The sequence below is a fragment of the Lactuca serriola genome, chromosome 7, assembly GCF_051521515.1.
Source record: "Lactuca serriola cultivar US96UC23 chromosome 7, Lser_US96UC23_V15, whole genome shotgun sequence".
Taxonomy (NCBI): Eukaryota; Viridiplantae; Streptophyta; class Magnoliopsida; order Asterales; family Asteraceae; genus Lactuca; species Lactuca serriola.
Genome location: NC_136414.1, coordinates 126,991,055 through 127,014,592, shown reverse-complemented (window position 1 = coordinate 127,014,592; position 23,538 = coordinate 126,991,055). Strand labels below are relative to the sequence as shown.

Genomic DNA, 23,538 nt, shown 5'->3' with positions numbered 1-23,538 from the left:
AACAATTTCTGTCTGTTGCGGTTGAGAGATTTTGACTGCGGCTTAAATCTGATCGACCTTTTGCTGCAGGGAGAGAAATTCTTTGCAGGATACAACCAGTTTCTTCTTTTTCTTCTTCTCCTTTGGCTTCGAGGTGGAGTGTTGAGAGCCACTTGACTCTTCTTCTTCATTAAAGATCATCACGAAGTCATCTGAATGAGGAGGCTGATCTATTTCGTCAACATCGAGATCATCCAAACCAAACATCGGTCTGGAACTGACCTCAATTGCGGTTCCAAATTCATTTGAACCATGTATTTCTGTCTTGAATCTTCTGAAGATCGTGTACAGTTTTAGCGTTGCTGAAAGCTTTTGCCCAATATTTGGCCGCCGTTTGAATGTCGCATTCCTTTTGCTTTTGTTGCTCTAGTTGTTGAGTTTTACGTGCTTGGAACGCTCTTCTGAAAGCTTCATACTTCCTGACTTCGGACTCAATGCTCGGTTGAATCTGATTCCAGGAGTCATCTGAAAAATAACCGTCAAATCCTTGTGTTAGCCCCAGGGTGTCCCCTGGGTTCATGGATCCTGGCACAATTATGCTCACCACGCCAAAAACACTTGAGTGTAATGTTGGCGGATTAGTATTTCTCAAACTTCCTTCATCTCTTTGACCAGTAGTCAATTGTGGCCTCAGTTTGGTTCTGGCATGCACGAAAGTGGTACCCTACAATTGGTTATCTGTTTGAAGTGTTTTGGTTATAGAAAGAAGGATGGAGCACAAATCCTTTGGCTCAAAATAATGAAGGCGACTTGCCCTGGAGACCTTAGGGTGATTTGTACCAATGGGATCCTCTTAGGATCCAACTGGGGTGTTGTCTCCATGTCAATTGAAACAGATGCACTTGATGCATTTGAGTTGCTAGAGATGGTATATAAAAATAAGCCTGTGGGGGCACTAAGGACTACCAGAGTCTTTTGAGAGACTGTGGTATATGTCCGGTCATGCATTTGGCTATCGCTAGGGGTAAGCTTGAGCTTCCTTCATCTGAAGAGATCATCAGATTCATCAGTTGTTGATTCATCAACATTTACTGGTTCATCATGAATTTGGGATTGAGAAGGAGGGGAGTCAGCTGAAGATTCTACAACCATGTGTTTGTGTTTCTTTGAAGGATTTGCACCTTTCTTGACTATGTTGCGGGGACCCTTCTTAGATGAGACAATTTGCTTGACATGCTTGGACTTTGGTTGACTAGATGTTCCTTCAGTAGGAGGGACCGAGGTTGAAATGGGAACTGTGGTTGCAGTTGGAACTGCGGTACTTGAGGGACTTTCGGATTTTGAAGCGGCAACAATCACTTGATTGGGATGAGGTGGGGAAGAATGGCATGGGTCAATACCATCCGTAGCCTCTATGTGATTAGTGACTTCTTGGGTTTCAAGTCTAATAGATGTCAAGATGTGTATAGACAATCTTCTTAAAGGTCTAAAAACTGATTGATTTTTTGAGAGAGTGTACCTTTTTAAGTCGCGTGTGGCGAAGAGATTGGTGTCCACACACATGTCAAGCTTCGCATATTTGTGAAGATCCAAGATGCAGAGAGACCAAAAGCGTACAAAGGTGAGTTCATTTGGGTCTTCTCTAGGGTTCTCCGTGGGAACGTACTGTAGAAAGTCATCCCAGAGAATTTTTCCATAGTTTACTGCATTCCTAGTGAAGATGCTCCACACGATCTCCAACAGTTTGAGTCCCATGTTGTATGTGCCTCCGGTTCTGCCAGAGAGACTCTGGATCACAAAGTGACAAACGTATTGCCATGCCACATGGAGTTGATTTTTCTTGAATTCCCCAATTCCCTTTAATTTCTTCTGATACTCCATCTGATATAGGGTTGAAATGATGTCAATGGCACTTGGTGAGTAAACTGGGGTAGATGGAAGAACTCGAAGGTGGATTGCTTCCAGAAACTTGGTTTTGGTTAGGACTACCAGGGAATCATCAATCAGAGTCAAGTGAACTTCTTGAGGGTTGTTGTTTGGGCGAAAAGCAGAGAAAGCACACTTGAATAGGGAGGATAGAGGAACAACATCAGTGAAGGATTTGAATGCGCCAAACGGTGGGTGAGATGACAGGTACTTGCTCATCAAACGAATTGCCTTGTTATAGGATGGATGATCTTCAAAGACAACCCAAAAATTGCTAGAGGCTATCATTCGAGATTGATTCCTGATTGTTGAATCGACACTAGTTGGTCGAACAGAACCATAAGCTAGCCTTTGATTGCTTTTTGGAAATCCTAGACTTCACCATTTTCGAAAATATTTGAGAACTTGTAGAAAAGACGAGATCAAGAAGATGAAGAAAAGAAATATTGACATAAGGGTTTAGAAAGCATAAAACTTACTTGGGAGGGAAAAGGTTATTATATACCACCTGATTTCAAAAGTTATTCGTTTTAACTTATTCATAGTAGATAATTGTAAAACCCTTGGATTTAACCATTACCCATCACATAAAAGATTAAATGAAAAGAAAAGAATAATTTCGAAAAATGGGGCATTAAATGATTTGTTAGGCCCATTATCACACGTTAGAGGATCGTGTGGTGAGGGACCTTTTAATATGTTGAGTAAAGAGAGAATGTGAAACAGATTAGACAACTTGGGGGTGAAGAGATGTGACAGATTAATGAAAAAGATTTCTTTTATGGGAAAAATGATTTAATTGTTTTATAGACCAAAATAGGTCTGATAAAAAGGGTGATTAATGAAAAAGGATGTTTTTTTATTAAATGAAGAATTTTTATTAAATTAACATTAAATAGCACACAAAAGTTCAGTGAACTAATGAAGAAATTATTGAGTGTGATTGCAGATTGATTCTGATGACTGCGGTGGAAGGCAGTGTTATTGTGGTAGCAAGATCTGAAAGGAACACTTGATAAAAGATCAAAATCAACAAAAAATAAACACACATTGGGTGATATAAGTATGATATATGGTTACGGTATACAGAGTACACTAACACCGTGTATCATAGATATATTACTCTAGGACCGCAAGAGAGACCAGAAGTGGTCTGCGATACCTATCAATTCAAGAAGAATTACGGGTGCGGATTCATCATCCCTAACATTTTCAAAAAACTATTGAGTTTTGTTGCATCAGGTGCCTTTGTAAACACATCAACAATCTCTTCGTGAGTATTGACAAAAATCAGTTCGATGTTACTATTAAGAGTGTGGTCTTTGATGAAGTGATACCGGAGTTTGAAGTGCTTCGTCTTTGAGTGGTGAATAGGATTATGAGAAATCGCTACGATACTCTATGAATCACAATAATTAGGTTTCCGTAGTATTCTGTATCTGTAGTCCATCAGTTGGGTTTTCATCCATAGGACTTGAGAACAGCAGCTGGCTGCGGCCACATACTTAGCTTTTGTGGCAGACAAAGAAACACAATTTTGTTTTCTTGAGGACCGGCTGACCAGGCTTCCTCCTAGAAATTGACAACCACCATAAGTACTCTTTCGATCTAATCTACAACCGGTGAGATCCGCATTGGTGAAGGCTTGAAGGTTTAAATCATTTCCTGCAGGATACCAGAGGCCTAGAGCTTTGCTTCTTTTGAGGTATCTGAAGATTTTCTTAAATGCGGTCAGAAGTGATACCTTAGGATCGGCTTGGTATCGAGGACATAAGTCTGTGACGAAAACAATGTATGGTCTACTTACGGTTAGGTATATATCAATGACCCAATCATTACTCTACAAGATTTGTGATCAACGGACTCTCCGGTAGGATCCGCAGAGATCTTGTATTCGAAGGCCATTGGAACTTTTGTTAAGGAGCAATTGTCTATTGAGTATTTCTTGAGCAATTGTCCATTGACCTCGCTGATGGATGAAAATCCCTTGAGGGACTTGTTTTACTTGAAGACCTAGAAATAAATTGATCTCTCTATTCATGCTCATTTGAAATTTTTTGGTCATGAGCTTTGCAAAGTCATCCACCATACCCTGATCTTTTGACCCAAAAATGATATCATCCACATAGATTTGGACAAGCATAAGGTGATTACCATTTGTATCTCTAAGCAATGTGGGGTTAATCACACCTCTTTTGTATCCGGACATGACAAGAAACTTAGAAAGAGTCTCATACCATGCCCTTGGAGCATGCTTGAGACCATATACTGCCTTTTCAAGCTTGAAACAATAATCTGGGAAATCTTGACTTTCGAAGCCTGGAGGTTGTTGTAAGTAAACATTTTCTTTCAGTTCACCATTCAGTAAGGCACTTTTTACATCCATTTGATGAACCTTTATGTTCTTATGTGCCGCATACACGAAGAAGATGTGTATGGCTTCCATTCGAACTACAGGGGCATAAGTTTCATCATAGTAGACACCTTCCAGTTGACTATACCCCGTTGCAACTAATCTTGCTTTGTTTAGAATGACCACACCAGATTCATCAAGTTTGTTTTTGTACACCCATCTTGTTCCAACAACAGTGTGACCTTTTGGCTTCGGTACTAGTTGCCACACTTTTTTTATTTCAAAATCGTCTATTTCTTCTTGCATGGTGGTGATCCAGTCAGGCTTCAGAAGAGCTTCCTTGATGAATGGAGGCTCGACTACGGACATGAAGGCTGCATAGTGGCAGTGGTCCGTTAGATCACTAGAAGATCGACTTTGTATGCATGTGGATGGATTACCAATGATTTGACCAAGAGGGTGATCTTTCGTCCAAAAATGTAGACAAGATTGTTGGTAATTAACGGATGCGGTAGAAGGAATATAAACAACATCAGGAGACTCTTTAGTTGGGGAAGGCAGTTCCCCCTCGACTTGTGAACAACCCGCAGAAGTGTCTTGGACTGAAGGAGTTCGATCAACATTTGAGTGAGGTTCCCCCTAGATTGCGGATGAGAGTTCCTCCTGAACTTGAGATGATTCCTCCTGGATTGATGAGTGAGTGATAATCCTTGAATCCGTTGTTGTGTCTATGTTCTCTAATTCGTCATCTTGAGAGTCTGAGGAGATATTTGATGGGATTGTGACTCTTTGGGTAGATACCAGATCTGCTTCTTCAAGAACTGGAACCTCGATGGTTGTTATTTGAACTGGAGATGAACTTTCGCCCTTAATCGGCGAGGTGGAAGTGTTGAGAGACAAATTCTTAGATAGTGATGGACCAGATACTTCGACATGCTGTTGTTGAGCTATCAGAGACACAAGAATTTTAGAATGATGTGCCATTTCAACAGGATCAAAAAGATCATCATAGTTAACTTCAACTATGTTAAGGGGACCCGAGGATGCTGGGATATCACTCTCCAGGATGAACTTAGTTTCAGTTGAAGGAGCAGTTTTGGAGACATAATAGATATCAAATTTAACGTCGAAGCTCTCTACTATCAGTCGTGTGCGTATGATGAGAACCCGATAGGCTACTTTATTAGTGGAGTAGCCAAGAAAACTTCCTTCATCCGATTTAGGTGCAAGTTTGTTAAGGTGGTCTTTGTTGTTGATCACAAAACATCTGCATCCAAAGATGTGAAAGAATCTGACATTTAGTCTGCGGTTGTTCAGGCCCTCAAATGGAGTTTTGTTTAGACGCTTGCAAATGATGTTTAGTTTTGAAAAAAGCATGAAGTTGCCACTGCTTTGGCCCATAGGTATATAGGAAGGTTTGCAAAGTTTAGCATAGATCTAGTTGTTTCGACTAGAGTATAGTTTCTTCGCTTTACAACTCCATTTTGCTGCGGTGTGTAGGGAGCTAAGAAGTTGCGACTGATGCTTTTGGAAACCAAGAAAATATTCAGGAGATGATTCATAAACTCGGTTCCATTGTCACTTCGGAGTCTTCGTACTAGTAACTTGATTTGGAATTCAATTTCTTTGATGAAGTTTATCAGAACTTGCGATGTTGCGCACTTGAGCCTCAGAAAGAAGTCCCAAGTGAAACGAGTGAAGTCATCAACAATAACTAGTATATACTTCTTGTGATGAAAACTGGCTATGATAGATGGACCGAATAGATCAATGTGTAAGAGCTCTAAGGGTTTAGAGTTTGATGAATTAAATACCAGTGGATAGCTTCCCTTCGATTGTTTACCACACTTAAAAGCTGGGCAGAGTGTATCGTTGTCGTACTTTAGAATGGGGAGATCTCGGGCGAGTTATCCAGTGACAAGGTTGTTGATATACCGAAACTTCAGATGAGCTAGTTTGCGGTGCCACAACCAGCTGACTTCAGATACTACTTTGGACAGAAAACACAACTGCGGTTTCCCAATGATCAATGAGACATCCAAAGGATAAATTGTCCCTTCGGACTTAGATTTGATCAAACAGGTGCTTCTATCAATTGTCATAGTGTAGCAGACACATTTTCAAACTCAACCCGATGGTCTGCTTTGCATAGTCGGCCTACAATGATGAAATTATGCTTGCGGCCTCCTACGTAGGCAAAATGTTGTATTGAGAATTTCCCTTTTGTTAACACATCGTAACCTATGATGATTCTATTCGCATTGTTGCCAAATGTTACATTTCCACCGTTACATATACGCCTAAAATCCCAAAGGTATTCTAACCTTCTAGTCACATGCAAGCAACAAGCACTATCGATCAACCACTCCTCTTCTTGTTCCTCCTTGCACATTGCCTGCAAAAATACACGATTAGTTTGGGAACCCTAACAAGTTTGGAGTTTGGGGTTACAAGTGAATTCTTATTCTGTGGTGCATGAGTAGGGATTTTAGAAACTAATTTTGTGTCAATCTTGAGACCTAGACCTGGGTGTTTGTGAACTTTTGGAGTGTTACATGGTTTTGGAAAGTTACAAGGTCGGACTTGAAATGACCTCTTCTGATGATAAAATCCAAAAGAAAGATTTTTCTCATTCATCCAGACATTGTAGTTGGTCAGCGGTCCTGAGGGTGTAGTGTGAGTCATATGAGCAGTCTAAGAGTGAGTTCTGACAGTCCTGACTGTGTTGCCCTTGGGATTTGAAAAATTCTGAGCACGGGAAGGCTTCCTAGGTTGTGTTCTTTTGAAAAATTGATGTGACTTAAAAGGTGTAGGAGTACATTCCTCTTTTGTCTAATTCCTTGACTGCAGTGTTTTTCAGAAACTGATTTGAGATAGTAGTTTTTTCAGGACTCTTTTGGTTTGAAACTTTGGCTTGTTTGTTGTTTTTGAAAAATATTTCCTACTTTCTACCACGAGATCTAAGTTCCTCTTTGAAAGCCATTTTTGCCTAAGTTTTTAGGTAACTACAATCAGAAGTGTTCAACTGTAGTTTTTTGAAAATATTTGTTTGTTTTTGAAAACGTGGACTTGAATTTTCTGAACTTGAAGATTTTGGACTTTGTGAACATTGACCATATTCGAAATTTTCAATTGGTATTTCATAATAAATGTGTTGTATGGTCACTGTGTTTTTTACTTTGGTCTGCGGTAAGGATGACTAGACTACCGCAAAGTATGTCAGAGGTGCAATTGGATCCGACACAATTTCTTCATCTACAATAGAAGGTGACTGAGAATTGGGACAACTGGTGTTAGTAACTGGTATTGGATCTGAGGATTAGGAGAATTTCCTCAATAACACAATTGTTACTCAGTTCATGAAGTCTACCGAAGTGACATCTAATGTCTTCGGAAAATGTTTTGTCATTGACTGGGAAATGCAACTCTCGATCAGGTGGGACATAGGGACGGTCTTTGTTAAATCTGGGAGATTAATCCTTTGCGGTGTAATACCCGTTGGACCAACCCCAATTGTATGTATTATCTACGGTCCCATTGTTCAAAAGATTTTCAATGGCTTCACTTTCATTAAACAATTTTTTGATTAACAGATTCAAACGTACATTTCTTTTTGGGTTAGATCCCTTTGATTTAAGGCTATTTCTAACTGAGTTTCACACAACATTCAGGCATCCTTTTCTAACACTAAGTCTCTTTCTAACATGGCAACTTTGAGTCTGTTGTCTTCTAGTGGTCCTCTTACATGAAACATTTCCTTGGACGCTATGTTCTTCTCATCTAAGTCCTTGTTATAGTTTGAAAGGACGGCATCACAAGTGCCATTAAGGTTGTCTAAGAATGGTCGACAATCATGCATGTTGTAAATATTAGATTGGATCATGAGTTTTACAAGATCAACGATGCTAAGAGTTCCATCTTTTGCCATGTAGCAATAGTTTTTCTCTAGCTTTGTTGGCCCATCCTCATCAGCAGTTTCCATCATGAATTTTTTTCCCTCGCCCTTGATGTTGTTGAAATTTTCATCTTCATCTCCTGAAAGGCAAACTTGATGGTCCCTTTTAACTTGGGCCACGTATGCCATTGCCTTTTCCTTTTCTTCCATCTCTTGAGCCATTCTAAGATAGAATTCTATGCCCCCGCCACATTGGCTTTAAAATCTTTAGAAAAATGGTTTTCTTTGTTGTATTTGTGACAAATGATAACATCATTTTTGTCTTCGGTTGAGGTACGAGAGTTAGTTGGCCTGACAGGCTGTGGTGCCACCTTGGATTGATGAGTATTCTGTGGTTGTGGAGACTGGTGAGGATTTTTGGGATGTCGAGAATGATTGTTCTGCGGATTCAAATTACGATTGAAGGGAGTCTTAGTGAACTGCTGATTTTTGCAAAATGATGAGGGTGGTAGCCTGTTGAACTATTGGCTAACTAGGGCAATAACATTTTTGAATTCTTCATTATCATCATATTTTGAATCAGCTTTGTAAGACTACGGTGGGTTGTCACACGACAGAGAGTTGGGTTCATATGGTTGGGTGGTTTTGTTTTGTGGGGTTTGAGCTAGGAGAGCAAGTGGTCCTCCGAAGTCTGCACAGTCTTTTAGCACTGTTGATTCTTATGCTTGAAGTTCACCACATAACTTGAAGAGAGATAATGAGTGAATATTTCTATCACCTTGGACTATCATTTTTGTCGTAGTCCAGTGTTTACCCAAACCATTGAGAAACTAAAGGTTTGTTTCATGAATACTACAGACGGTGCCAACATTTGACAAATTTGTGAGAATCAGGTTGAACCTTTTCAAGAAGTCTTCAAGACTTTCACCAGCATGAGCTTTGAAGTTGTTGAACTCTTTAAGTGTGGTGGTGAGCTTCTTATCTTGAGCTTGCTCAGAAACTTCATACAAGTTCTTGAGGACATCCCAGATTTCATTGGCTGACTTGAAATTGATGATAATGTCGAAGTTGTCAGGGGCAACTCCACACGAGATTTCATAGAAAGCAACTGCATCACTTTCCATTTTACCAAGATCATCTTTTGTGGGACGATTCATTGCAGCTTGACCTCCTCCTAGTCTAGCTTGAGCACCATCGGCTTGAAATGGAGTAAGAATGGGACCATTGAGGTCCTTCTTCTATGCATCTCCACACATCTCATCCAAGTCTTTTCAGATACCTCTCCATCCTTTGGGACAAGTGATGATACTCATTTGCAACAAGTATTGGGGCTCATTTAGAACCACCAACACTGTTGGAAACGTTTAGTGATAATGTTTGTGTCATATTTCCTTTGTTTTTTTTCTAAATTTTTTGAGAAAAGGGGATTTCATGGTATAAAAGGCTTTTCAAAATCAAAGTTTTGTATAAAAAGCAACCACTTTGGCTCTGATACCAATTATTGAGAGAAAAACTTTTAATACACACTTGAACAAATGTTAGAACAAGTTATATATTGAGGTGTCTTGGCAACCTTCTTTGTAGCGACTCAGTTAAGGATACGGGCGACAGTCTCTAAGGCATACCCCCATAATGAGATAGATAGTGAAACACGACTCATCATTGAACGAACCATGTCTAACAGGGTTCGATTACGCCTTTCTGCCACACCATTCAACTACGGTGTCCTAGGTGGTGTCAATTGCGAAACTATTCTGCATTCCTTGAGATAGTCGTGGAATTCAAGACTTAGGTACTCTCCTCCTCGATCAGATCGAAGCATCTTGATTTTCCTTCCCAATTGATTCTCCACTTCATGTTTGAATTCTTTGAACTTTTCAAACGTTTTTGACTTGTGCTTGCTTAAGTAGATATACCCATATCTACTATAATCATCGTTGAAATTCATGTAGAAGCGGTTCCCATCCTTTGTGGTAGATCTAAAGGGCCCACACACATTGTTGTATATGAGATCCAATAAACCCTCACCCCTTTCACAAGTGCCAGTGAAGGGTGACTTGGTCATGTTTCCAAGTAAACAAAGATTCGCACGTGTCATCTTCCCTAAGGTCGAATGACTCCAACACTCCATCCTTTTGGAGTTAGGCTATGCGCTTCTTGTTGACATGTCCAAGATGACAATGCCACAAGGATGCTCTATCCATACTATTAAAAGAATCCATACACAACACATCATTTCCTAGGTTATCTACAACCATAACAGTTTCATAAATTCCATTACAAGGCATAGCTTCAAAATATAAAACACCATTTACATAAGCATAAATCGAACCATTCTCATTATTAAATGAATATCTGAATCCTTGTTTAAAAAAACCATGAAAAGAAATGATATTTCTTGCCATATCTGGCGAGCAACAACAATTATTTAATCTAAATCCAATCCATTACTAAGCACTAAAGAATACACTCCAATCTTGGTAACAGGCGACGATCTTCTGTTCCCCATGATTAGATTTATTGTAACAGCCCGGATTTCCAGGTATCTTCTATTCATATATTTTTTTGGTGTTTTGTGAGGGGACTCGGCGAGTTGGAGCTCAAACTCGCCGAGTAGGATCGCGGTTCTGGATGCGGGTTCGCGCCTGGACTCGGTGAGTCCAAGGAATGGACTCGGCGAGTCCGCGCTGTTTAATGAAACCCTAATTTCCTGGTCCTAAGCCCTATTTAAAGGACCTTATGGCCCTTCATTGCGGCTACCTTGACCTTGAGAGCACCAAAGAAGCTAAGGGTTCCTGTGAGTGAGATTAGAGGCCATTGTTCACCAAATTTGTGTGTATTTGCAAGAAAGGAAGGGGAAAGTCAAGCTAGAAGAGTTGGGGAGCTTGGATCTACTTCCATTTCGCCAGGGGAAGTTTCTTGAGGTATCATTCAGAGCTTATTTCCGTATTTTGTTGATATGGTCAAATCTAGGGTTTCTTCTTGCCTTATTTGCTTTGTAATTGAAGTGTGAGAGGTTCCATGGGGATATGGTACCTAGATCTGGACCTTAGTAGGTCCAGAGAGTCCCTAATGATATGCTTTATGTCCTTCCTTTTGGGTTGGAGACTAGGGTTGCAATCTTAGAGGTCATTTCTCCAAAAAGAGCCTTGTAGGTGTTGCATGGTAGCCAAGACTGTGACTTTACGTGATGAATGAGCTTAGGAGGGCCAGATCTATGAGTGGATGGAGCGGATCTAACCTCAGAAGCGAGATTGAGTTGATGCATGGCATGGACTCGCCGAGTCTGAAGAACAGACTCGACGAGTAGCATGAAGATTTGTCCTTAACCACTCAGTGAGTGGTCCTGCCGAGTTATGATTGACTCAGTGAGTCAGGGAGAGTTAGACAGGTGGACTGAGTCAAGCTGAAACTCGCCGAGTTGTTCTTGAGACTCGGCGAGTTGAGTCGTGGTGGCCGCATGATTCATGCCAGGTGGAACTCGTCCAGTCAGGGGAGTACTCGACGTGTCAAAAGAGAGTCCTAGAGACTTGGTGAAAACGTTTAGACTCACCGAGTCGCTCTAGTGCACTCGCCGAGTCCGGTCAAAGTTGACCGTTGACCGTTGACCAATGTTAACTTGATAGGGGTAGTCAAGCTTAGTGGTAAAAGTGTTAATTAGAGATATATGATGTTATAGGAGGATTATAGCTCGGGGGATCGAGCACGAGTGATTTCCAGGATTCGTGAGTTATCGAGATATACGAGGTGAGTCTTCTCACTATACTTTACCTTGAGTAGGTAACCAGAGTTATGATATAGTGCTTGTATGCTATATATATATATATATATATATATATATATATATATATATATATATATATATATATGTGTGTGTGTGTTATGTGTTGCATTGCATTATTCTATGTGATTTATGCTATGCATGCTTATAGAGTTTGAACCGGAAGGTTCCCAGAGTTAGAACCAGTGGGTTCACAGAGTAGGGTCTACGGACCCACAGAGTTATAGCCTCGAGTGGCTAATATGTGTTATGTGTGGTATTTTGGGGAACTCACTAAGCTTTGTGCTTACAGTGTTAGTGTTGTTTGTTTCAGGTACTAGTGATGACCGTGGGAAGGCGCCGGCTTGATCTGTACACACGCACGGGGTTTTTATGATATGTGATCTTGGGATTTTGTATGATATGGATTGGAGTTTTAAACTTGATGTTTTATGAAAATTAAATCAAAAATGTATTTATATTATGCGAAAAATTATTTTGAAATTCATGGTGTTAGAAGTTGGTATCAGAGCCTTGGTTTGAGGGATTCGAGTACGCCTTCGGGCGTATTTGAACTCAAACTGAGGATTTGAGAATTATTTTCAAAAAGAGTAAAACATTTTTGAAAAACACAGAGCAGAGTTGTGTGTACGATCAGCCCGCGCCCGAACGGTGATTTCCCAAAATACCCTCATGTTATGTGATATTGATACTGATATGATGTATTCGCATGCTAGAGTAGGCTAGGTATTCCTATTAGGACTAGAGTGGCCTGATTTGTGATGCCTTAGCCTAGGTAGAGGTGAGCTGCTATGAGATGCTTGAGAGTGAGTAGGTAGCAGCGAGGGGCATATGAGAGATCTATTAGAGAGTGGTCTATGCATGACAGAGTACTTGGAATTTGGGACTCGAAGAGGAGGACTTGGGGTGTATTCTGATACGGTGCGGACAGTAGTATTGGGCCCGTACTACTGAAAGCACCGGAGCGGTGTACAGCCCAAGAAAGAATCTTTGGAATACCAAGGATCATGGAGGAATGAGTTGTCGAGTGTGAGTATACTCGAATGGGTTCTAATTTATCGTATGTTGTATTTCAGAGGTAGATCATGGTGAGGACACGTTTGATGCCTGAGAGCAGTGATACCAGTGATGAGGAGATCCGCCAGATCATCCACGAGGAGGTGGCTGCGGCCATCAGGGCAGAGATACCAGAGATGTTCGGGTCTATTAAGACCACGCTGATTGAGACCTTTGACGAGCGTTATGCCGCTCCTTTTGAGGTTGCTGTTGCAGCGGCCACCGCAGCTATTACTGTCGCGAGCCCACAAGGTGGTGATGCGTTGCTGTTCCGGGAGTTCAGCAACACAAAACCACCAGAGTTTGGTGGGACCCAGGATCCGGTGGCAGCTATGAGGTGGATTTCTGATATAGAGGGGTGGTTCTTCACTTGCTCATCTCTTGAGCATTTGAAGGTTCGGTTCGCGCTAAACCAGCTTCGCTTGGGAGCGAAGGACTGGTGGAATTTTGTGACGGTGCATTTTAAGCCTGCTGAGCTTGCGGCAGTGACCTGGGAGAGGTTCACTGCCATGTTCCGAGATGAGTATGTTCCCCAAGTGGAGAGGGAGCGTTTGGCCCAGGAGTTTCTGACCCTCAAGTAGGGTACTGAGTCAGTTACAGCGATTACCAGGATGTTCCATGAGAGGGCGATGTTCTGCCCTGAGCACGTGTCCACTGAGCAGGCACATATGAGCCGATATTTGAGCATTTTGAGGCGAGACATTCAGGAGTTCGCGACGAACTCCTCGTATCGGACATTTACTGAGCTTCAGGCAAATGCCCGGAAGAGGGAGATTGAGTTAGAGACTCAGGCCAGGGAGGAGGCGGAGTCTCAGGGGAGGGATCGGCGGCCAGCACAGTCTCAGCCGGCAGCCAAGCGGGCCAAGCCCGCTGATCCCAAACCAGGGAGCCAGAAGGGCCGCACTTGTGGGAAGTGTGGCAAGGGTCATGATGGAGTCTGCAGAGCGGGATCTTGCTACAAGTGTGGCAAGGAGGGGCTATGGCCAAGGATTGCCCCAAGGGGTTTGCGGTGTGTTTTCACTGCAACCAGACCGGACACCGGAAGGCGGAGTGTCTGCAGTTGCGGGGATCACCTCAGGGAGCACCTCAGGGATCTGCCCTTGTCGCCATCAGAGTTGCAGAGAGTCGGCCAGTGAAGGCCGAGGCGCCAAGGGCACGAGGGAGAGCCTTTCAGCTGACCGCGGAGGAGGTCCGCGCAGCGCCCGATGTCGTGGCTGGTATGTATTCTTTCGTGTATTTATTTTGATGTTGAGATATTATGCTTATTTTATGTTATGCGTAGGTACTTTTCTTGTGAATTCTGTACCTGCCTTGGTGTTATTTGACTCTGGTGCGAGTCGGTCTTTTGTATCTTTGGCTTTTAGTCAGCATATCAGTGTTAGTCGTAAGGCGTTGAGTCGGTCTCTGAGAGTTTCCATAGTTGATGAGAGGGTGATATATGCCACGGAGGTTCTCCGAGGTTGCGTAGTCGAGATTTTCGGTGTTGAGTTCCCAATTGATCTGGTTCCTATTGCGATGGGTGATGTCTGTGTCATTGTGGGCATGGACTGGTTGAGCAGATTCAGCGCGGTTATCGACTGCGAGCGTCAACTAGTGACCATACGAGACCCTAGTGGGGTAGTTCTTTCGGTGTACGGCGAGGGTACACGCTCAGGATCAGCGTTTTGTTCGGCCGCTAGGGCAAGGCAGTGTCTACAGCAGGGCTGTAAGGGTTTTGTGGCGTATGTGATGGATACGCGGGTGGATTCCGAGAGGCCGAGTTCAGTAGAGGAGGTCCCGGTGTTGCGTGAGTTCCCGGATGTATTTCCCGAGGAGTTGCCGGGTGTGCCTCCTATGAGGCAAGTAGAGTTCAGTATCGATTTGGTTCCGGGGGCCGCGCCTATCGCTAAGGTGCCCTATCGCCTTGCACCTCCAGAGATGCAAGAGTTATCCTCGCAGCTTCAGGAGCTGTTGGGGAAGGGATTTATTCGGACGAGCAGCTCGCCGTGGGGAGCGCCTATCCTGTTCGTCAAGAAGAAGGATGGTTCACACCGGATGTGCATTGATTACCGGGAGTTGAACAAGCTGACGGTCAAGAACCGTTACCCGTTGCCGAGGATCGACGATTTGTTCCATCAGTTGTAGGGAGCATCTTGGTTCTCCAAGATCAATTTGAGGTCTAGATATCATCAGGTGAGGGTGCGGGATGAGGATGTCCAGAAGACAGTGTTCAGGACGCGTTATGGGCATTATGAGTTTGTGGTGATGCCTTTTGGGCTCACCAATGCCCCGACGGTGTTCATGGATCTCATGAACCGAGTGTGTAGGCTGATGCTGGATCGGTCGGTGATTGTATTTATCGACGACATTCTGGTATATTCGAGATCTAGAGAGCAGCATGAGGAGCATTTGAGAGAGGTTCTTGGAGTTTTGAGGTCGGAGAGGCTTTATGCCAAATTCTCCAAGTGTGATTTCTGGTTGCGGGAGGTGATGCGTGTATGGGCTTGATTTGGTGAGTAGGGTAGTGTTTAGGTAAATTAAAAGAGAATAGTAACCACAAATGATATATGAATGGAAAGAAATGGATAGATTAGTAACAACTCAAGACCTATTAAGTTGTATACCGGTGAAAACAATCCAAGACCTATTGGATTGAGTTCGTATCAAGTCAAGAACACGTCCTAACAAGATAATTTGTGAATTATAATAATAATTCAAAGTGAACAAAAGGGTTCTTTGATTAAAAATTCGTCTATTTCTTTTTCCATGCATAATTTGGCTTTATATGAAGCCTTTATTACAAATTTGGTGGTTACAAGCCAACCAACCAATTATTCATTAAAACTAGTAAATAGAAATTAAGGTAACTCTTGAAAGAACACAAAAAAAACGTCCATGAGACTTGTGAATGAAAAAAAAATGGCTATGCTTCATTAAGGAGCCATAAGAAGCATTAAGGAGTCATCATAAGCATTAAAGTGTAACCCTAATCCACCAAAGAGTGTCAAAAACGGCTAGGAGGCTTTATGAAGCAAATAGTAACGTTTTTAGCACTTATGAAGCCTTAAAAATGTTGCCCTAGTCTTCATGCAACCCTAATTCAATTTGTGGGTTACCATGCACAACCCAACCATTGAGCCCAAACCACCTTCTAGCCCACTAGTAATCACTAATCCATCACATTTTGGGCTTTCATGATCCATGCATGGATCATCCCCTCCCCCTTTGAAAGGAATTGACCTCAATTCATCAAGTCCATCATCATCAAGATAAGGTGAAAGATCTCCCACATTAAAGGTAGCATGCACTCCATGGTCTCCTCCCAAATCTACCTTATAAGCATTATCATTGACACGTGACACCACTCTGTAAGGACCTTCAGCTCTTGGCATCAACTTGTTTTTCCTTTTGTTAGGAAAACGTTCTTTCCTCATATACACCCACACCAAGTCACCATCTTGAAAGACACGTGGTTTCCTATGCTTGTTGGACTTCTGTTTGTACAACTCATTCACGGCTTCAATCTTCTCACGAACTTGTTGGTGTAGTTTCATCATAGCCTTCAACTTGTCATTAGCATCCTTGTGAACCAATTCATCCTTTGGCAATGGAATCAAATCCAAAGGCATGTAAGGATTCACACCATACACCACCTCAAAAGGAGAGTGACCTGTAGCATAAGTAGGAGAACGATTATAGGCAAATTCAGCATGTGCAAGTTTGATGTCCCAATCTTTTTGAGTTTTGCTAACCAACCCTCTCAACAAAGCACCCAAAGTTCTATTAGTCACCTCCGTTTGCCCATCCGTTTGTGGATGATGGGATGTACTAAAAAGTAACTTAGTACCGACTTTCCTCCACAAAGTGTTCCAAAAGTAACTTAGAAACTTGGAATCCCTATCAGAAACAATTGTTTTAGGAATACCATGCAAACAAACCACCTCTTTAAAGTACAAATCAGCCATGTTAGAGGCATCATTTGTTTTATGACATGGCACAAAGTGAGCCATTTTTGAAAACCTATCCACCACCACCATAATGGAATCCTTCCCCCTTTGAGTTCTAGGCAAAGCCATAATGAAATCCATGGACACATCTTCCCAAGGACGAATAGGAACTGGCAAAGGAGTGTAAACACCATGCTTGAAAGTTGTTTTTGCCATATGACATGTAACACACTTGCCCACTATGTTGGTTACATCCCCCAACATCTTCGGCCAAAAGAAATGTTCTTTAAGCACCTGCAAAGTTTTGGTAATGCCAAAATGACCAGCCAAACCACCGCCATGAGCTTCACGAATCAACAACTCCCGTATTGCATGTTTTGGGACACAAAGGCGATTGCCTTTGAATAGAAAGCCATCTTGAATCACAAATTCACCATTAGGACCACCTGCACATTTCAAAAACATATCTCCAAAGTCCATATCAGATTGATAATGGTCCTTTAGAGTTTCAAATCCCAAGAAACGAACATCCAAAGTCACCAACAACGAGTAACGCCTCGAGAGTGCATCAGCCACCACATTGCTTCTACCATCCTTGTATTTGCATGAGAAATGAAAGGATTGCAAGAACTCCACCCACTTTGCATGTCTTGTGCTCAACTTTTGTTGCCCATTGATGTACTTTAAGGATTCATGATCAGAATGCAAAATAAAATGATTTGCACGCAAATAATGACTCCAATGATCTAAAGCACGGACAATAGCATAAAACTCCTTATCATAAGTGCAATAATTCAAACGAGCACCACCCAACTTTTCAGAAAAATAAGCAATAGGACGTTTGGATTGGATCAAAACAGCCCCAATACCAACTCCACTTGCATCACACTCCACTTCAAATGGTTGAGAAAAATCAGGAAGAGCCAAAATAGGAGCATCACACAACAATGCCTTGAGTTTCTCAAATGCCTTTTGAGCTTCTTCTCCCCATGCAAAGACTCCTTTCTTCAAACAACCTGTTATGGGACTTGCAATGGTGCTAAAATCACGAACAAATCTTCTATAGAAAGAAGCAAGACCATGAAATGATCTAACTTCAGAAATATTAGTAGGAATAGGCCATGACTTGATTGCTTCAGTCTTGGATGGGTCCACGGACACGCCATTTCTTGACACCACAAAACCCAAAAATGCCACTTCTTCCACCAAAAACGAACATTTTTCTTGCTTCCCATAGAGTTTTTGAGCTCTAAGCGTCTCGAAAACCTGTTTTAAGTGCACCAAATGATCCTCCAAGCTCTTGCTATATACCAAGATATCATCAAGGTACACAACCACAAACCTGCCCAAAAAAGATTTTAGCACTTCATTCATTAGTCGCATGAAAGTGCTAGGTGCATTAGTTAGACCGAAAGGCATCACGGTCCATTCATACAAGCCATGTTTAGTTTTAAAGGCTGTTTTCCATTCATCCCCTTCACGCATACGAATTTGATGGTAACCACTTCTCAAATCAATTTTTGAGAACACAATAGAACCATGCAACTCGTCCAACAAATCATCAATTCTAGGAATAGGAAATCGGTATTTTATGGTGATGTTATTAACGGCCCTACTATCAACACACATCCTCCAAGAACCATCTTTTTTTGGAACCAACAAAACTGGAACAGCACAAGGACTTAGGCTTTCACGAACATAACCCATTTTCATGAGTTCATCAATTTGTTTTTGCAACTCTTTTGTCACCTCCGGATTACATCTATAGGCGGCTTTATTGGGCAAAGGAGCACCCGGAATAAGGTCAATTTGGTGTTCGATACCACGGATTGGAGGCAAACCCGGTGGTAATTCGCTTGGAAACACATCTTGAAACTCCAAAAGCAAATCAGCAATAGCGTTTTCTCCATGCACCATCTTCTCCACCTTTGCATGCTCTTTGGCCACAAGCATGTAGATAACATCACCTTTGTCAAGAACTTGCTCCACCTCCCTTTCACTAGCAAACATGGAAAGATTAGGTTTTTTTACTTGTTTAGAATTCATGGACCTTATGGCCGTTGGGGACATGGGTTTTAACACAATTTTTTTATTATTGTGTTTCAACTCATATTCATTGCTCCTCCCTCTATGTAACACGTCCCTATCAAATTGCCAAGGACGCCCCAACAAAATATGACATGCATCCATAGGAATAACATCACACAACACTTCATCTTCATAAGACCCCATAGTTTGACCAACTCTAACCTGTTTTGTCACCTTTATTTTGCTTCCATCATCCAACCAATGAAGAACATATGGTTTTGGGTGGTTTGTAGTAGACAAACCCAATTTGATCACCATTTCATTAGAAGCAACATTAGTACAACTTCCACCATCAATAATCAAACTACACCACTTGTTTCTAACCAAACATTTGGTGTGAAACAATTGGTCTCGTTGATCCATATCAGCCACGGTTTGAACCCCTTGAGTTTTAAGGGTTCTAAGCACCAAAACTGTATCATACACCGGTGCTTCATACTCTACCTCCTCCTCTTCTTCCTCTTCTTGTTGTGTATCATAAAAAATACCCGCCAACCTCTCTTCTTCCTCCAACTCTTCACGACATTCAATGGCCTCCCTTAAAGTCACCACCCTTTTGTTTGGACAAGCATTTTGGTAATGACCAAAACCTTGACACTTGAAACATCTAATTTTCGCCAAACTAGTTTCTTTGGTACCACTAGTAAGTTTAGGAGCAACGGGAACACTACTAGAACCAGAAGGAGTAGAAACAGAATTTTGTCTATTGCTAGACTCGGGCTTGGACCACGACTTTGACTTGGGACTTTCGAGACTTGAACTTGAACTCCCACCATAACGTGCTTTGGCCTGCCCCTCCAACTTCAAACACAAACCACAAAGAGTTCCAAAATCAGCATAAGGATATAACTCCACAACATTGGCAATGTTGTAGTTCAACCCTTTTAGAAAACGAGTCATTTTTTGTTCTTCAATTTCTTCAATATCCCCCATCAAGGACAACTTCTCAAATTCATCAATGTATTCTCCAACACTCATTTTTCCTTGCCTCAAATCAGCAATCTTCTTGTAAGTGGCAATTCTATGAGTAGAAGGAACATATCTCTTTCTTAGCTTTCGTTTTAGAGAAAGCCAAGAACAAATTTTTTCTTTGCCTTCACGGGTTCTCTTGGCCTTAAGCCCTTCAAACCACAATGAAGCACCACCACTTAGCTTGAGAATGGCATACTTGCAGCTTTTTTCATCATCCACTTCTTTGAACTCGAACATTCTTTCAATCTTCCTTTCCCACTCCAAGTAGCGTTCAGGATCAGTTCCACCAACAAATTCAGGCAATTCAGACACCTTGAATTCTTCCACAACCCTATGTTCATCACGGCGGGGTTGCCTTCGATTTCCACCTTCTTGGATGTTTCTTAATGCTTCACGAAGATTTTGTAGGAACTCCGGATCATCAAAATCCATTGTGCTCTCTGATACCACTTATGATGCGTGTATGGGCTTGATTTGGTGAGTAGGGTAGTGTTTAGGTAAATTAAAAGAGAATAGTAACCACAAATGATATATGAATGGAAAGAAATGGATAGATTAGTAACAACTCAAGACCTATTAAGTTGTATACCGGTGAAAACAATCCAAGACCTATTGGATTGAGTTCGTATCAAGTCAAGAACACGTCCTAACAAGATAATTTGTGAATTATAACAATAATTCAAAGTGAACAAAAGGGTTCTTTGATTAAAAATTCGTCTATTTCTTTTTCCATGCATAATTTGGCTTTATATGAAGCCTTTATTACAAATTTGGTGGTTACAAGCCAACCAACCAATTATTCATTAAAACTAGTAAATAGAAATTAAGGTAACTCTTGAAAGAACACAAAAAAAACGTCCATGAGACTTGTGAATGAAAAAAAAACGGCTATGCTTCATTAAGGAGCCATAAGAAGCATTAAGGAGTCATCATAAGCATTAAAGTGTAACCCTAATCCACCAAAGAGTGTCAAAAACGGCTAGGAGGCTTTATGAAGCAAATAGTAACGTTTTTAGCACTTATGAAGCCTTAAAAATGTTGCCCTAGTCTTCATGCAACCCTAATTCAATTTGTGGGTTACCATGCACAACCCAACCATTGAGCCCAAACCACCTTCTAGCCCACTAGTAATCACTAATCCATCACATTTTGGGCTTTCATGATTGTATTTATCGACGACATTCTGGTATATTCGAGATCTAGAGAGCAGCATGAGGAGCATTTGAGAGAGGTTCTTGGAGTTTTGAGGTCGGAGAGGCTTTATGCCAAATTCTCCAAGTGTGATTTCTGGTTGCGGGAGGTCCAGTTCTTAGGACATCTCGTTAACCAGGAAGGGATATTGGTCGATCCGGTCAAGGTTGAGGCGGTAATGAGTTGGGAAGTGCCGAGATCACTCTCCGAAATCAGGAGTTTACTAGGGTTGGCAGGGTATTATTGGAGGTTTATTAAGGATTTCTCCAAGCTCACAGTGCCACTCACCAGATTGACCCGGAAGGGTGTTGCTTTTTCATGGGGCCCCGAGCAACAGGCCTCCTTTGAGACACTTCGCCAAAGGTTGTGCGAAGCCCCGGTGTTAGCTCTCCCGGAAGGGATGGAGGACTTTGTGGTATACTGTGATGCATCGATCCTGGGGTTGGGAGCGGTGCTGATGTAGAGAGGGCATGTGATAGCATATGCATCGAGGCAGCTGAAGCCTCATGAGACGAGATATCCCACTCATGATCTAGAGTTGGGGGTAGTGGTGTTCGCCCTCAAGATTTGGCGTCACTACCTGTATGGGGTTCGGTGTACAATTTACACGGACCATAAGAGCTTGAAGTATTTGATGGATTAGCCCATTCTAAATATGCGTCAGAGAAGGTGGTTGGATGTGGTCAAGGATTATGATTGTGAGATCCTGTACCACCCAGGAAAGGCTAATGTGGTAGCCGATGCATTGAGCCGTAGGGCGGAGAGCATCCCTCTGCGGGAGGTATGTTTGAGATTGAGCGTGATAGCTCCAGTGTTGGACGCCATTCGTGGGGTACAGGCCGAGGCTGTGCAACCTGAGATGCAGAAGAGGGAACGGATTGTTGGTTTGGTTTCAGAGTTTGTTACCGATGGTCGGGGGCTTATGACATTTCAGGGGCGTATCTGGGTGCCGTTTGTGGGAGGAACGCGTACCATTTTGATGGAAGAGGCTCATCGGTCGAAATTTTCGATCCATCCGGGGGCCACTAAGATGTATTTGGATCTGAGAAAGGAGTATTGGTGGCCCTGTATGAAGAGGGATGTCGTGTGGTTTGTTGAGAGGTGCTTGACCTGCCGTAGGGTTAAGGCCGAGCACCAGAGGCCGCATGGTAAGTTGCAGCCATTGGAGGTTCCCGAATGGAAGTGGGAACAGATCACTATGGATTTCATCACCAAATTGCCAAGGACTGCCAGGGGAGTTGATGCAATTTGGGTGATTGTGGACAGGTTGACGAAGAGCGCTCACTTCCTTCCCATTAGTGAGAGTTCTTCAACAGTGAAATTGGCGGAGGTGTATGTGAGGGAAGTGGTATCTCGGCATGGGGTGCCGATCTCGATTGTTTCAGACCGTGATGTGTGTTTCACTTCCAGGTTCTGGAAGAAGTTTCATGAGGAGTTGGGTACTAGACTGTATTTTAGTACCGCGTATCATCCCCAGACAGACGGTCAGAGTGAGCGGACGATTTAGACGCTCGAGGACATGCTCCGGGCATGTGTGTTGGATTTCGGGGGTAGCTGGGATGCATATTTACCCTTGGCAGAGTTTTCCTACAACAACAACCATCATTCGAGCATTGGTATGCCACCCTTTGAGCTGTTGTATGGGAGGAGGTGTCGGACCCCCATTTGTTGGGGAGAGGTTGGACAGAGGGTGATGGGCAGTACAATGATCGTGCTTCAGACGACAGAGCAGATCCAACAGGTCAGACAGATGTTGTTGACCGCTTAGAGCCGACAGAAGAGTGATGCAGACAGACGCCGGTCCGAGCTTGAGTTTCAGGTCGGTGACCATGTACTCCTGAAGGTCTCTCCTTGGAAAGGAGTGATTCGATTCAGGAAGAGGGGCAAGTTGGGGCCCCAATATATTGGTCCTTTCCGTGTGATCGCGAGGGTAGGCCGGGTAGCCTATCGCTTGTATTTGCCAACAGAGTTGGGGCAGATTCACGACACTTTTCATGTGTCGTAGCTGAGGAAGTGTATAGCCGACGAGTCGGCAGTGGTTCCATTAGAGGATATTCAGGTAGATGCGAGCCTGAATTATGCCGAGAGACCAGTGGCCATCAGGGATTGGAAGATCAAGGTTTTGAGGAACAAGGAGGTACCCCTGGTGTTGGTTCAGTGGCAGCATCGGAAGGGATCAGAGATGACCTGGGAGCCGGAGCGTGAGATGCGTGAGCAGCATCCGGAGCTATTTGCAGAGCGAGACTTCGAGGGCGAAGTCTAGTTCTAGTAGGGGAGAATTGTAACAGCCCGGATTTCCAGGTACCATCTATTCATATATTTTTTGGTGTTTTGTGAGGGGACTCGGCGAGTTGGAGCTCAAACTCGCCGA

The 23,538-nt window shown here is 42.6% G+C and overlaps 1 protein-coding gene across 1 annotated transcript; it reads right to left on the bottom strand.

Moving 5' to 3' along the window:
• Positions 1 to 8,983: 8,983 nt before the first annotated feature.
• Positions 8,984 to 20,408, bottom strand: LOC145064335 (uncharacterized). Its single transcript, XM_079011805.1, has 2 exons — positions 17,211 to 20,408; positions 8,984 to 9,391 (listed from the first exon to the last, which is right to left on the bottom strand). Exons 1-2 carry the CDS (start codon positions 20,406 to 20,408, stop codon positions 8,984 to 8,986), a joined length of 3,606 nt encoding a protein of 1,201 aa, XP_078867931.1.
• Positions 20,409 to 23,538: the final 3,130 nt, after the last annotated feature.